The 16,663-nt window shown below is 39.9% G+C and overlaps 1 protein-coding gene across 3 annotated transcripts in view; it reads left to right on the forward strand.

The window, feature by feature from the left end:
- Positions 1–16,308, forward strand: part of ghrb (growth hormone receptor b) — a 33,633-nt gene extending 17,325 nt beyond the window's left edge. For 2 of the 3 annotated variants that reach the window (XM_057819458.1, XM_057819460.1), the window contains 7 exons: positions 6,178–6,313; positions 9,720–9,898; positions 12,712–12,890; positions 13,017–13,164; positions 13,585–13,675; positions 13,879–13,948; positions 14,439–16,308. In XM_057819458.1, the coding sequence (XP_057675441.1) occupies positions 6,178–6,313; positions 9,720–9,898; positions 12,712–12,890; positions 13,017–13,164; positions 13,585–13,675; positions 13,879–13,948; positions 14,439–15,236 (1,601 nt within the window). In that variant the 3' untranslated portion in view covers positions 15,237–16,308. The remainder of the gene's footprint in view (positions 1–6,177; positions 6,314–9,719; positions 9,899–12,711; positions 12,891–13,016; positions 13,165–13,584; positions 13,676–13,878; positions 13,949–14,438) is intronic. The other variant, XM_057819459.1, reaches the window with a different exon arrangement.
- Positions 16,309–16,663: the final 355 nt, after the last annotated feature.

The raw sequence follows: 16,663 nt of genomic DNA on the forward strand, positions 1-16,663 counted from the left end.
CATATGGCCGTCCGGTGTTGTGTGCTTCCAGGATACCTTCTCCCACACTCAGCTGATTCATTATCGTGTTTTCACCCGTCGGTTCATAGAGAACTAGAGGATCTGAGGTGTCGAAGTTTGGAGGTACTCTGCATGACACTTGTACCGTTCTTCCGGCTGGAATTATGATGTTGTCTCTTCCTACTCTTACAGTTACTGGATCACACTCTCTTTTCTGTGAGACTTGAATAAAATTTACAATGGCAGCTACTTCATCTGCTTCCATCTGAAAAGCTCTGCACAGTAGACTGGTAATTGTGACTATTGCATCACTAGACAGTTTGTCTCCCTTGACAATTGCTTCGAGCACATTTGCACCTACTAGTGGCTGAGGTAGTGACAAGCAACTGACTAAAAATGGGACCTGGATGGTTAGTTGGGGATCCTCACTCCCTGCAAGGCTTACTGTGAGCTCCACCCATCCATCATACGGAATAGCTTGGCCATTTACAGCATAAACACCAATCTCATCATCCATCAGCTCCTGCAGTGGTCTCACTGTATAGTTAGGGATATAGTTTTCTGCCCATCTACGATCAATTATGCTCACCTGTGAGCCAGAATCAAAAAGAACACTTTGTGGATATCCACCAACCAGACACTTGAGTAAGCTTTTCTTCCCAACTAGAGGTGCTCTCGAGTTTTGAGGTGTTGGTGAATATTTTGACGTGCAATTTAATGACTGGGACTTGGTGTGTGCTCTGGTCTCTGACTGTCCCCCGGCAGAGGCCGCATCCTGTTTAAAGACGGCTTGATACGCTTCAAACACCCTACTGCTCGATGGCCAGCTTGTCCACATACAAAACAATGGTTACACTCAGGCATATTTTCTTCAGTGCATTTTGGACAGAAAGGTGATTTTACCCTTGCTTGATTGGAAGTGTGTGCTGGTGGGTGCTCAGGTGGCTTGTTGAATGTTGTAGAAGAAGCAAATCGTGACTGAGATGGAGTTTGTAATGGTGGTGCTGCTGCAGTTCGTGTTTGGGATCTGACTTCCTGTTGCGCCATCAGAGAGGTGACCATGTGCGTCAGAGCCTCTACTTGAGTAGTGAGCTGTTGTAGAGTTTGCTGCGTTTGGTTGCTTTCACTGTTTTCTCTCAGTCTCTCATTGTCATTACAACGCTCAGTCTCCACCTTAGCAGCGTTAGTATGTGTTGTTCGTTGCCTGGGCGCCTGATTAAATCTACGGAAGTGTTCATTTTCATCATTTATTATTTTAGTAACTTGGCTGAGAACTTCCTCATCACTAATTTGATTGTTAGAAATGAGAGGTCTTAATCTTTGTCGGAGTTCTGTATGTTTTGCTCCAAAGCCCTGGTAAATGGTGTGAAGGAAAACTTCTTGAATCGTTTTTGGATCATAAGCAATGTCTGTAATGGTTTGCCTTGACTGGAATATGAGTTTCTGTTTCAGACCAATCATGCGATACAAGAATTGCTGGGGTGACTCATGTTCTGCCTGCCTTGCACACATCAATTCCTGAAACATCTCAGTCGTGGCCTTTTCTCCTAAGTGAGACCTTAGGAAACCCTTTAGTTCAGAAACGGTCATATCCTCTTTGTTCATCAGCATGTCCCTAAAAGTACCTGGCTTGACTATTCTCAACACGCCCCGAACTATTTCTGCCTCGGCAAAACCCTCTTTAATTCCCTCATCTATTTGTTTGCTTAGATTTTTGTAACTTATGTCTGAATTTTGGTCACCAATTTGGGCCCCATGTATTTTGAATTCACGTCGTTGAAGGTAAGAAAGGTCCCTTAGGGGTACCATCCTCCCAGCGGTTGGGTGTGATGCAGATTCATGTGTTGCGAATGGCGGACGCGCTACAGTTTCACATTGTCTAAGTCTCTCACCCAATTGGTCGTACATTCTTTTCAAGTCTTCTACTGTCTGTGTGTTTGGATATGTGTTTGCATTTGTGTTAATATGAGGGTGTTGTTGTGTGTTTATATTATGGGAGGGTGAGTGTGATGATTGTGTTATGTAATCTGGAACCACTCTAGGTGGACTGGTATAAAAACTCTTCTGTGTTTTAACACCAGTCTCCAAATTACTCGGCATTTCAGTTGGACATGCAATGTATTTGCCGATTAACTCATTCAATACCAACAGACGACTCATACCTTCATCTTCAAGTTCTAGCAAGGTGTCCGACTGGGTATGCGAAATGACATAGTCCACGCAAGTCTCATCATCGTCACCGAAGCCGATGACATCTTGACATTCAGCTGCGACGCTCCTTGCGACCCGGCGAAGGTCTTGGCTTGAAAGTGTGAACAAGTTTTTCTTGATGCTCCACACCAGATCTTTCCGCGTGGTTGGCATGGTGCTATGAGTGTTGACTGTGTTAGGTTGTTGCTCCATTCAATCAGCTGTGTAGTTCGCTTAACGACAAGTGGACGTCCAGCTCTTCAGCAGCGCTGTTCCCTCTGTGACACTTGACTCCGCTCACCGTGGACACCTGCTGGCTCCTTCCTGGACTGCCGACACACGTCGTCACGCTGGCCTCGTGGTTCAAATGTTTCACTGGATCAGCTCCTCCGGCATTTGCGGAAGAGTGATCCCGGACGAGCCCCCACAATTTGTAACCCGAGTCTGTTCTGTGCCGCCCCGCGTTCCGCTCCCACCTCTAACTAGGCTGGGACGCGAACCCGCGCGCCGCGACAATTCTAGTCGGCAGGCAAGCTCGGTAACCACTGCGCCAATAAAGCTCGAGCCAACGGCATAGCCGCTAGCGTCCTTACATGAAGGAATCGGCAGGGAGGTTTCCACGCTCCACATGGACTCGCGTGCACCCGTTACATTCACCCCCCGAAACCTTCGCTGCCGATCCGGGTCACGGCACCATTGTAACCCCTGTGTCAGCGCCGCCCCGCGTTCCGCTCCCACCTCTGACTAGGCCGGGACGCGAACCCGCGCGCCAACGACGCTTCCACTCGGCAGGCAAGATCGGTAACCACTACACCAATAAGCTCGAGCCAACGGCATAGCCGCTAGCGTCCTTACATGAAGGAATCGGCAGGGAGGTTTCCACGCTCCACATGGACTCGCGTATACCCGTTACACTCACCCCCCGAAACCTTCGCTGCCGATCCGGGTACACAGCACCATTGTAACCCCTGTGTCAGCGCCGCCCCGCGTTCCGCTCCCACCTCTGACTAGGCCGGGACGCGAACCCGCGCGCCAACGACGCTTCCACTCGGCAGGCAAGATCGGTAACCACTACACCAATAAGCTCGAGCCAACGGCACAGCCGCTAGCGTCCTTACATGAAGGAATCGGCAGGGAGGTTTCCACACTCTACAACGGATACACTTTCTGTGTACCCGTTACACGAAGCTGGCAACTTCCTCGTCATTGTTATAGTACAGTATTAAGGAAACAAACGCCTGCACCAGAGGCTCCATTTTTCAGTTGGTTTTTTTTCCTCCTTTTTCTGGCAGGGATGGAGGCGGGGGTTAGTTAGTTTGGCACAGTGTAATTTGTTGTTGCAAGGTAGCTCTCCAACTGGACCCTGCATAAGCGGAGTTTAAGGGGGTGCCGGGGGAGGCCAGCCCCCCGGTGGCCCAAAAGTGTCATTGCATGTACTTTCCTATATATGATTTAAAGATGAAGAGTTTTCCTGTTAAATATTGTCTATAAAAGTTGTAAAGCAATAAAACAAACTACAAAAATGAATGAAATGAACAAAAAAAAATATATATAATGGGTCAAAAGTTGTATGAGCCATTTTTCTGATTTGTGTTATTATTGTAATTTTACTCCTTGCCACTAGGAGCTGTCAAACGTTTCTTTTCACTGACCTGGAGTCAGCCCCGGTATACTAAAAAAAGACAGCTAATCATGACACAGGGGTTGCTAGTTAGGAGGGCAAAAATGTTTTTGACTGTGGCTTAGTGCATTGTGCTCGAAAGGAATGTACTCTTTTTGTTTGTTCCATTGTGAATATGTTTTTGAGTATTTTGGTTTGTTACTTTTATTTGGATCAAGAGCATTTGAGTTAAATTACAAGATGCAAGAGTCAAGAGCAATTGACTCGCTGTGGATGCAACACTTCTTCAACTGCACTGGGCACACATCATCACAAAATTTTTTTCAAACTGATCATGTGACTAGCACCTGAGACGGTCATTTGCTTTGCTTAGCCAAAACCACCGAGGAGTGACGAGGACCCAAGAGGCAAGATGGATATATGTAATTTTTTCAAACCTAAGCTTTCAAAAGCATCAACAACTACTGAGCAAGAACCAAGGATTAAAAATGTTAACCATGAAACGACAGAGAGCACCGCCAAAATGGTGAGCGGGGTTTCAATTTGCCCCACTAAAGATGCTAATTGTACAACAGAGCCAACTTTGGTGTCTTGCCAATGTAGTTACCCCCGTCAAAAATTGTATGCCCTGGCAGCAGGAGCGCGCACACACACACATTAGTTATGAGTTATGTCAACTTTTTAATTAATTAATTTAAAAATTAATTGAAGCCAGAAAAGAACCACAGTTATATATTTTGGACATCAACGTTTATTAAACTGGAGAAACTCCATACAGGACTTGAATTACAGTAATAACAGCTATAGGACATCCTACGGGTAAAACTCTAAAACATCGCCTTTCTTTATGTTCAAAACCCTAACCCTTATACGACGATAGAAAGGCAATGTTTTAAAATCCTCATAGATAACTACATCACCAAAACATGTAAATCAAGCATATCGGTGCAGCGTAGTGGCTCTGCCCAGGGGGTACAGTTTTTGACGAGGGGAACTACATTGGCACGGCACCGGCCGGCGTACCATATTCAATGTATGACGATCTTGGCGAAAGTATAGCTGTCCTAAGCAGCCTGATTTAGAATTCCCCTCAAGAATGATGGGAAACAAAAAACACTCATTTTCAACTTATTATTATAAATATTCTTGTAAGTTAATTTTATTACTGACACTGCGTTTCGGGGTCATGAACATGTTGTGCCCACCCTGCACCGAAAGTCAAACTTCACCTATGGGACCCTGGTCCTTTTGGTCTAATGTGAAAGTACCCTGAAACAGTGAAGTGAGCAAACAGCTGTAGTACATGGGGGATGGGTGGGGGGGCATTAAGTCACCCCCTTCCTGCAGCTTCAACTCAATGTATTTCCAAGCAGTAGTTTGTCTTGTTGTAAACAGATTATATTTACCCCCTGACACTCCGTTCCTGTAGCTTTGGAACCAGGCAGTCATCAATCATCTGTACTAAGTGTTACCTCAGATCTTGTTCTCACTTTGCCTCTCAGCAACAGCTCGTCCAGGCTTGTTATCGTCCCTCACTGGATTGTTTGGTTAACCGTTTCTTCTTTCCCAGAAATGTAAACAGAAAGGCTTGTTGCATTTGTTAGCTTCAGTAAATGACAAAGGCGAGAGGCATTGTTTTCAGGGATTTTAAGAAAGAAATACAGATAAATCATGATGCTATTTCTCTCGTGCTTGACATTTAACACACATCATAGGTGAGATTAGATTTTATTCAGTCCTGGCTTGAGTATTTTGTAAAAGAAATGGTATAGGTAGTTATTATTATTATTTTAATTTATATATTTTATAAGTCGAATATAATCTAGGTCATTATTGTAATAGCTTTGTATGTAACAATGATTTAGAACAATGAAACGGCACCATACAGAATTTCAAAATTCCACATTTTTACCTAGGGTTACTGATTAATAAGCTTGCAGCCTTGTTACTAATTAACCTGGTGCCCAGCAAAATAATGGAGGAAATATACCCTGGTAAATGGTCATTGCTTAAACAAGGGAGCGTGCATTAACAGAGTTAACTTTGTGTTTGGAAACAAAAAAAATACCTTTGTGTTGCTCGCAAACAAAAGAATAATTATCTTTTTGTTGATCTTAAATAGCCTGTAATACTGGATTTGAAAATAAATAAATAAAGGTTCCATAAGAGGCGCAGCACTAAAGAGGCAGCTTGTAGTGAGAAGAGCAGTAAAATTACTTCCAGGAAGATGGGAATGTTTGTACTGTGACTTGGCATGACCCGAGTCCTGCAGAGCTTCCCACAAAGGCAAACAACATTTTTTAAGTGTATTAGGTCATGTGTTTTGATATTTTTCTCTCTTGTTCTTTCTTTTTATGCTTCCCTAGACTCATCCATTAAGTACCCACATCTCACTAGCTGTGTGTCTAACAACATGGAGACTTTCTACTGTCGATGGGATGTTGGAACCATGCAGAGCCTTTCAAATTCAGAAGCTGTGCGCTTATTCTTCATGGCCAAAATGTAAGAGGAAAGATCTGTCCAGATTAACAAAAGGGTTATATTCAATAATGGGTAAAGTTTTTTTTTCCTTTTTTTTTTTTTTTTTTTTTTTTTTACGAAAATCAAGCAGGAAAACAATATTATTGTATGTAATTCATTGGGAGATTTGTTTTCTTGAAAAACTATTAAATGCCTTTTTTACATGTGCATTATCAGAAATTGTTACTCACCCGTATGCCTCCACCTGGTGTTTTTGGGTCTTCTGTGTTTCCAAAATAACTTCTAAAATAAGTGATCTGTTCTCGTACAACTCAATCATATAATTTGATATTCCAAATGTATATTATTTTACTTATTGTAATTTCAAGACAATTAAGATGATATTTTTCCTAAGTTTAGATTTTCTTCAGAGTTTTACTTGAACACCCACATCAACATTTACTGAACAAAAAGACCATTTCATGTTTTCAAACTTAACGCAAATATTTACTACTTTACTCTGGCTAGAGGTTGAAAATTTTTTAAAACATGATTGATGTAATAGGGTCAACCAAGGATGCTTTAACCTTTCGTATGAACCCGAATCAATATCTGTAGCCGTTGTCTGAACAATTTGCGTCAAAGCAAGCTGATACACTAAAATACAAATCTGCTTGTGAGTACAATACAGCATTACTTTTCTGTATGCTGGATGTCAGATGTGCTTTGATGAGATTTCTTCAACCATGGATTTCTAGCTTTCTCGTGAAAACCTATAAAAAGTGTCTCAAAAACATTGAGAAAAAGTTCAAGCGTATAGAGTTAAGTTTATAAGTTATAAGTTTCCTGAGTAAAATATGGGCGGGTCCATCTTGAAAAATTTCTGCTTTGAACTTTGTAACTTCGAAACCTCATTAATTACAGTGAAGCTACTCTAGCAGTGTGTTGAGTCCAGTGTTGTTAATTTTACTTTAAAATAGTAATTAATTACAGTTACAAATTACTTCTCCCAAAAAGTAATTGCATTAGTAACTCAGTTACCTGAATGTAAGAGTAATTAGTTACTTGGCAAAGTAACTAGTGATAATTTTTTTTTTCTCCAAAAAAAAAAAAAAAAAAAAAAACAAGAAACAAAAAAAACAAAAAACAACAACAACAAAAAAAAACAGGTCACACAATGTGAAGTTTAAAGGATTTGGGGGACAATTGGCCCTAGCCCCTTTACCCTCCACTTAACTAGACACAAGGGTATTGCGATAACTAGCTAGTAACCTTTGCTATGTGTGGAAGTCATTTAAAGTTGTGAATCAACCGTTAAAGTTGTTAAAATTGCTCCCGTTATTGCATTAGTTCCCTTCTGTCTACTTTAAACATGTGTAAGTTTTAAAACTGTTTCATCATTTAAAGATAGATTTAAGTTACGATTTTGCCGATTTAGAAGCATTTTAGATGAAAAAAAAAAAAAAAAAAAGTTACTTAGGTTCGCTAGGAAGGATCTCTACATCAGGGCCTTCCTGAGAGGTCTACTGCTTTAAGATGGCGGCTGTTTACTAACGCATGTAGTCCTTAAAACATGTTGGCAATGCAGCTGTGTCAGTTTTTGCATCTAGTTCTATAATATGATATCTACCGTGTCATGTGGGCGTAGTTTGTCGGCTATGGCTACGGAGCCACCTAGCATCGCGGTTGCAACGGCGTCTTCCTCACTGCTGCTCTGCTCTCGTCCCCGTGAGTCCGTTTCTCTCAGACTTTTTTTATTCAACCAACTTAGTAACGCATAGTAACGCACGCCTTTCCCGCCTCAGTAACGGTAACGGCGTTGCCAAGATGAGAAAAGTAATTAATTAGATTACTCATTGCTGAAAAAAATAACGCCGTTAGTAACGCCGTTATATTGTAACGCCGTTATTAACAACACTGGTGTTGACGAAGTTAAAACTGCAAAATCAAGCCAGACGAACCCACGGAATCTTCAAAAAGGAATTCAGCACAATGGAGATGAGACGTAGATATGATTGTATGATTGGTCTTATGACTTTGTTGATCAATCGTGGACAAAATTATAACAACCTGTCAGCCTGTGTTGATGTGAGTTATAGTGGCCACTTGAGTGACCAACATGAGGTGAAATTACAAATAATCTGACACGCATTTTTGTTGTTACAAGGAAATACTACAAGGTACTGTACATCCATAAAAACAAAAATAGTATGTCATTTTGTCTATTGGAGGTATTGATCGCAATAAAACATTTGGACAACATGATTCTATTTCTTGATTTATTTAAAACAATTTATGCATGTTCAAAACAGGTCAATAAATCACAATTTACAAAATCATTGGAAAAATAGCATACGAGAATGGGATATCAAACAGCAGAGCTCCGGAGCCTCGCCAAGCTTTCACCCAACATTACGGCCTCCAGACGGGCTTTTATCCCGCTGTCCTTGGTAATTCCAGCTGCAAATAGCTTATATACAGTATCTTAAAGTTGCTGCAGTTAAAAAGCTTGTAGTTGTATCTCAGGATTGAGTTTATGATCCGCCGCGAGGCGAGCCACCGCGTCCGACCCCTCAATGCTGCCCCCGGGGTAGAACGATGTAGTCTCGATATATGTCCATCAACGTACAGTGCGTGTTGATGTGAGGCACATCAACTTATCTTCCCTTGCCTAACAGCGTTTTCTACCTGTAAACAAGCGAGCCAAAAACTATCGTAACACTTGCATTCATGCGTTGATTTAATTGTGCCATGCTACACGTACTACTACCAGCAGATACAGTAGTTTTAGTAAATACTAAAGATCATCATAATTACAATCATCATCGTAATAACAATATCAAAGGCAAAAAGTCAATTCATGTGCTAGATTTTAGCTTTAGTATTTTTTCAGCACCAGACACATTAAAATGCAGGGAAAGGAAGAACATTGCTTCCATAACACAGCGGCAACATGGCTACAAAAACACTCGGTCTTTGTGGTGGCATGAGCTGTGTTTCACATCTGCTTCATGAACATGTTGTCCTCCAATGTCGTGATGATGGCAGACGGATGCGGTATTTCCAAATTTTCTTTTTTAAGGGATTTTGATGAGTTGGTAATGATGATAATGTTACTCATACTCCACTGCTGTTTAGGATGGAGACATTCTTAAAACGGAAGTTGCTTGCAGATATAAGGAAGTAAAGCGGAAGTACCACGGAAACTTTCAATTTCGTCTGCATTGCTCTATCGTCTATATTGCTGTGATCAAAATAGCAAGAAATAAAAGTTTGAAATATTTCACTTTGGTTAATGAAGTTACATAAAATAATAGTTTCAATATTCTCAAATGTCTGACAAAAAATATTGACCTTTTCACGATATTGCAACATTATCTGAGATACAGTCCTATAGTTAATATAGCTTGTGGTTGATAACACAATGTATTTCTTTATCATCTTGCAGACGCCTGCAACCATCTTCAAATGAGTGGCATGAGTGTCCCCATTACCCACCGGAGAAATTAAATGAGTGTTTCTTCAGTGAAAATTACACTTACATTTGGAGCGAATACAGCATTCAGCTCAGGTCAAGGGATAACACCATTCTTTATGATGAGAAAACTTTCAACGTCGAAGACATTGGTAAGTTTGATGCTTGTATTGTATTGTATTGAATTTTCTTATATGGGTCTTAAAATTTATGAGGTGTATCTGTGTCTCATTTCTCCTCAAAAGTGTCATTTGTCATTTTGATTAATAACGTAGCCTAAATAAATAAACTGGGCGGAGGTGCCAATCGTTGAGAACGCAGTGCAGCCCTGGGTCAAAAATCGTTGATTGCAAGCACTGATGGATGATGGGATACTATGTAGTTCTTTTGATTTGCTAACCAAAGTCAAAACAGCGTTGGCTCAGTGAAAGATGATAACAAATATGGCTGCTTCTTTATTTTGGTGTGCTGTGGAACACGCTGTAAAAGATCACTGTTATTTTACAGATAGATGTTACTCTCGCTCCTGCACGCTCCCGTTGACTTTCATTCACGTCCCGTCCCCATCACAGGATTAATAAAATTATTAATCCCATCCAACAAGATTCCTACGTGAATCCCGTGTCATGATGGTAGTCCTGACAAAATGTCATACTTTACACTATACAGACGCAGATTTTTTTTTTTTTCACCTAGCCATACATTTCATATTAGAGTGCTGGGGAAATGTAAATTCAATGAAGTGTGGTTGAGTAAACAATCATTTCGCCTTTGGCTCAAACCCGTGATTGGCAGTGTGTTTGAGACTTTTTGCATCGTATGCAAAAAAAAAAAAAAAAAAAAATACAATCAACTGGGTACAATAGTCATGAAGGCGCTAGAATGCCATGTTAAATTGTCCAAGCACATAACCTCCATGAGAGGAAAGAAACAAACTCCCTCCACTGCCGGCGTTTTTCAATCTTCCTGTTTAAGTCAGCAAGCTGCTCATGAGCCCGAAGAGGCAGAAGCTAAAGCCAGCCAGCAAGCTGTTAATGTAATCTAACACTAGCCAGCTAGCTGCTAGTGATGCAGCCCCACTAATCAATATGCTGCATTCTGCTCACATTTCCACTTTCGAGAAATAGAAAAACAAAATCAGTGAATTTGTGCTAATTTTGGTCCATATTTCTATGAAATAGGTATTAAGTTTTAAAACATTGTCTTAATGAGCTCTTAAAAAGTCTTAAATTTAACTTGAGGAAACTTGTAGGAACCCTGTATTGGCACTTTGCACTTGCACTTCATCTAAAAGGCACTTGCACTTCATCTAAAATAATGATGTTTGTACTATTTTGATTCCATCAACAAATATAGTAGTGCAACATAGGCACCTTTTCCCATAACTTCAGTTGAGGTTGTTCTTTTATTTTTCACAGAATTCTTATTTGAAAACCTTGAAGCTGTTACATTTATCATTATTAAAGTATCCGCAAGAATACACTTAGCCACAATACATTTAGCCATACAATTGGCACCAAAATACAATTAGCCATAATATGTTAAATCCACGACTGCATATATTGGCATCGATTTGATATCGGTATCGGATTTTTGGAGTTGGACAATATCGGGGTATCGGTTAAAAAGTAATTATCAGACAACTCTACTTAAAATTTCTGTGTGTGAAACTATCTGCGCTAAGTGGCATTAGGCTACGTCTACATTAGGACAGATAGTGGCCTTAAACGTGTAATTAGTTGGACTATACGGCATGTCGGCTACACTAGTATGGTTATTATCCGGATTAATTGTTAGACGGATAATGTAGGGGAGTAATATTACCCGCTGCTTAATGTGGACTGTTGTCTCCGTACAACAATCGGATACTAAGGATGTGATGTCATGCCGTCGCCATTTTTAGTGCAGCATGACAGCATCATAAACAATGGAGGCGGACGATCACGACATGGCAATCCTGCCCCTCTTTTCTTTTCCACACATTTTTCTTGAACCTTCAAACTATGTCGATTAATAATATACTTCAATTCAGTGCCCATTTGTGGTCCTCCCATCGCTGATGACGCGGAGATGAGTGTTTTTTACAGAGCTCGTCTCCCGCGTTGTCTCCAATCAGCCAGCTGCGGGGCTGGCTCCTCCCAATTTCAATGCCGACCGAACATGAGTATATAAAAATGCGTAGAGGAAAATTAAACCCCGAAAAGTAACCTGCATGGCACCCCCAGTCACAGAGGTGCGCGATCATTTTTTTTCCCATGACATTTCTGCCTGTTAAAACTGTCGCCACTTCCAGGACCGCCATTGTTATGCACAAGCACTCCTGGTTGCGGCTTCCGGGAAATATACGCAGCGCCACACCGTATGCTTCTATTTCTTATGCCTCTATTAATATTTATTTTATATTTTCCAAGTGGTGAGAGCGCAGCTGAGCATCATTTGTAACATCCCAAGAAACGATGTCAGGCTTTCGTTGTTTTTTAGATATTTATTTCAATCACAACTCAGCGACTGCTTGTAAAAGCCCTCTCCCTGCTCTCCCTTTGCTCTCGATCCTGCGTAATGCGTTCAATTGCGTTCACGAAAAAACACAAAATATCACAAAAATACATCACAAAATAATGACAGTCTAGAAGGTGTAGTAATTTTGAAATTTGCTGCTGGCGAGTTATGAGTTTCCGGTTCAGGTAAACTGCGCGGGCGATGATGTAACATATGAGGCTGCTCCTTTCTACGCATATTTACTAGTAGTTTGCGCAAATGCAGGCGTACCTTGCAGAAGCGGGGGGGCTTAAACGCACCTTAAATGTGAGTGTGGACAGGTATAAAAAACGTCAGCAAAATACCCTGGAGAAAATAATCCGTCCTAGTGCAGACGTAGCCGAAGACATAAAAGCATTAAATGATATTTGCTGATACCAGTAGAAACCCTGACAGAAGAATGAAAAAAAACAACTTCTCTTTGCAGTGGAACCAGATCCGCCTCTCGACCTAAACTGGACAATGCTGAATGCGAGTTCGACAGGCAGCTTCTATGATATATTGCTCAGTTGGTTGCCACCTCCATCTGCAGACGTAAAGATGGGATGGATGACATTGGAATATGAGGTCCAACAACGTAAAGCAGATTCTGAACACTGGGATACGGTGGGTGATTAATGTGCTTTAAAGATAAATATATGATTATTTTGTAATAAATTGTTGTCTCCTGATATCTGATATCTTAAGACAAAATATTTTCTGAAATTTGACTATATTTCTGTCTGTTGCCAGCAGGCTGAACTTGTAAAAAGCACACACCGTACTCTGTATGGGTTTCAAAGTAATGTCAATTATGAAGTTCGAGTCCGCTGCAAAAGGCATGGTGGAAAGAAGTTTGGCGAGTTCAGCGACTCTCTAGTTGTCCACGTCCCATTGGAAGGTAAAAAAATACTGTATTTCTTATGAGATTACCACATTTGAGCCACTGAAAATGTGAATATTGATAAAACAGATAATAGTAAGAGAAATACAAACTTCACCGTAAAACTATTACAATTCATAAAAACCATATACAAATACAATAGTAAATAGGAACAGTGTTGTTATCGTCAACGATGAAGAATATTTTTTCATTATGGTTTTCATTTTGGCTTATGTTTACAGAGATATTACATGTAATTTGTGATAAAATTGATAAAAGGTTTATACATATTTCACTAAATTAAATCCCTGAACCAACACTCGTTTTACATTTTGGATGCGCTGTAACACACATACATGGGACTTTTATTTTCCTTTTTCCTTTCACCTTTTTTTTAACCTACTATAATACGCTACAATGGAAACTGTTCTTTTACAGCGTCAAGATTTCCTGTTGTGGCTTTACTCATCTTTGGCACCTTGTTCTTGATAGCCATCATGACGTTGGTTATCTTGTCGCAGCAAGAAAAGTAAGTGACTTGCATATGGTCTTATGTTAAAGCAACGGTTTCAACGTTCAGATTTAGCTTTTTTTTGGGAAAAGCTACAATACAAATTCATAACGGATACGTGTAAACAGAAAATCTTTCATGTTAAACTTACAGTATGGTGTTTCCCGTATATCTCAATGTTATATTTATTTGCATTTAACCATTTCCTATTCCTTACTAAGGTTGATGGTCATTCTTCTACCACCTGTTCCTGGACCTAAAATAAGAGGAATTGAGCCTGAACTTCTCATGGTAGACATACTCACTTTAATAATTGCTTTTAATTCTTTTTCTGTTTAAATGTGCTTGGCAATGACAAATAACAATAATTCTAAAAGTAGAGAGAGAAGAATGATTTAATCAATCAAAATGACCACGTATCCCGTAAAGCATTGTTGGCTCACCATGTATCATCATGACCAACATTATAATACAATAACATACGGTATATACAGTATATATAAGTGTATATTAAATATGAGAAATAGTCTTTATTACGGCGCGTATTCAATACTATTGAAAGCCACTGTAAAATAACAAACAGTTTGAACATAAACATGAGTTTAAATACAAAAAATTGCAAAACAATCTGAGCACCTTACAGTATATGGTCAAGTGGTGAAGAACATTACAACCGCAAAAGACTATGTTACAACGGTAGAGCCTTTGAGCAATGTGTGTAAATTTGATGCAAAATAAAAGTTGCCAACTATCTCATGTTTGTATTTTTGTAATCCCGTAGAAAGGCAAAGTGGATGAGCTGACATCCATCCTGGGTGCCCCCCCTGAATTGAGGCCAGAGCTGTACACCAATGACCCCTGGGTGGAATTCATTGATCTGGATTTTGAGGAGCAGGGCGACAGAATCGTGAACCTAGACAGGGATTTGCTCACGGATCGATCATTGCTCTCGAACTTTGCACACCTTTCCATCGGTTTCAGGGATGACGACTCAGGTCATGCAAGCTGTTGCGATCCTGATCTTGGTAGTGATGCGGACACCTCTGGCACCGCTGCTGCTGCTGGACTTTGCTCTGTAACCTCAATTACCACAGCGGGAAATACTCCTTTAGAAGTCCCTGTTAGAGAGGCAATGTATACGCAGGTGAGCGAAGTTAAGCCATATGGCAAGGTGCTGTTGTCTCCTGAAGATGAAATGGAGTATAACACTGCTAAGGATGCTAAAGAAATCAAAACAGCAGAAAATAAGAAGGCCAAGTATGACTTTCAGCTCGTTGTATCTTCAGATCACAGAGGTTACACTTCTGAGCTCAATGCAGGAAAAAATAGTCCAACAAGGGAAGACGTAAGTTCCCTCACATCATCACCAGAGGACTATCAGAAACCTTATCATGAGTCTGTTACGAATCCCACATCCTATATCACCCCTAGTCCCGTCTATACCGTAGTAGAGAATGTCGATAGGCAAAACAGCCTCGTATTAACACCAAATTCGATACCTGCCCTGGTCGTCTTAAAAGCCTTGCCAACAACAGATGGCTACCTAACACCAGACCTTTTAGAAAATATTACACCTTAAACCTGCAGCAACCTTTCTAAAGTTCAAATTATTCAGTCAGTACCAGAGACAAACATCTAAAACAGTCTTTATGATTGATGACTTAGAGTCTTATGCTTCGGTGTTGAGTGTCAGTTCCACTAAAATAGAAAGGGAAAAGCTGTCCTGCCACCCACTGTTCAGCCTATAGTCTTTACGACCCCTTGTGGCAAGGATATGTATTACATTAGAAACATAAGGGAACTTTGACAGTAACATAAGAAGTTGATTAATTTGCTGTAATTCTGAACTGTAAACCCCCATATATCTGTGATTCGGCATTAATGAATTTGCACATTCTCATATTTGTTCTGTTATTTGCTCTGTTTGTGGTCTGAACAAGAGCAATTAAAATGATAAGTATTTTTGGCGCCATTTGATGTGATGTTGTTAGTCATCGATATTATTTTGAGTTGTCATGTTAATGTTGTTGGTCTTTGAGTTGACCTGCTGTGCTGTTGGTGGTCTTCGAATGCACCATATACAGCAGTCAAAGGGAAAATGTGTGTATTCCCTCAAATATTACCGAGTGTATGTAATCTGCTTTACCGTTTCTATGTTTGTAACGTTTTGTGCCCACGTGTGATTTCATGTGTTTTTCTGTGTTTTTATGGTGGTATGCTTGCGACCAGTATTTATGAGCCGTATGTGTATGTGGTTTGTGTTTAATTTCACTACTGTACTGAGTAGAGTAATTTAAAAAAAAAAAATGTCCAAGATGGATTAGTGTTGATACTTTATTATTCTATTAAGTGCTTTGCCACTATCAATTATTTGCAGAATTTTGTTGTTTTTGACTGGTTTTTATCTTTATGCCTTGTGATTAAGGGTTCAATGTATTATGCCACGCATTATTAGTATTTCTTCATGATTAAGTTGTAGCCATTTTACCAAAGTTTATTATTCATTACCTCCCAGAAAAATGACACTATTCATTTTTTTCCCAGTTATTAAAGGCCTCTGCCTGGTTTCAGTCAAGGAGAAGTGTATATTTTACAATTAACATTTTTAAAATACATGTATAGGTGCATTTCATATCATTAGATTGTTGTGTGTGGGGGGGGGGGGGGGGGGGAATCCCATTTTTTGCCAGATTATTTAAACGTAAAATATTTTTTTATATTTTATACTGAATTTTGGGTTTTCGAGATCTGTAAGCCATAATTTTATGAATGACGAAGAAAAAGCTTGAATTATTTGTTATTGTTTAATGACTCAATATATATATATATATAATATAATTGATTTTTTTCCTCAATGTTATTATTCGTATAAAATGCCCCTATATTACTTCATTTAAACGGGTGCACTATTGTACTTACTGAAAACATTGTTTATGAATACTGTGCATGTTTATTTTGTACATCATTAATAAAAGTGTTCTACTTCTGCAGTAAAAGAAAAGTGTT

This window comes from Corythoichthys intestinalis, chromosome 17 (genome assembly GCF_030265065.1).
Source record: "Corythoichthys intestinalis isolate RoL2023-P3 chromosome 17, ASM3026506v1, whole genome shotgun sequence".
Taxonomy (NCBI): domain Eukaryota; kingdom Metazoa; phylum Chordata; class Actinopteri; order Syngnathiformes; family Syngnathidae; genus Corythoichthys; species Corythoichthys intestinalis.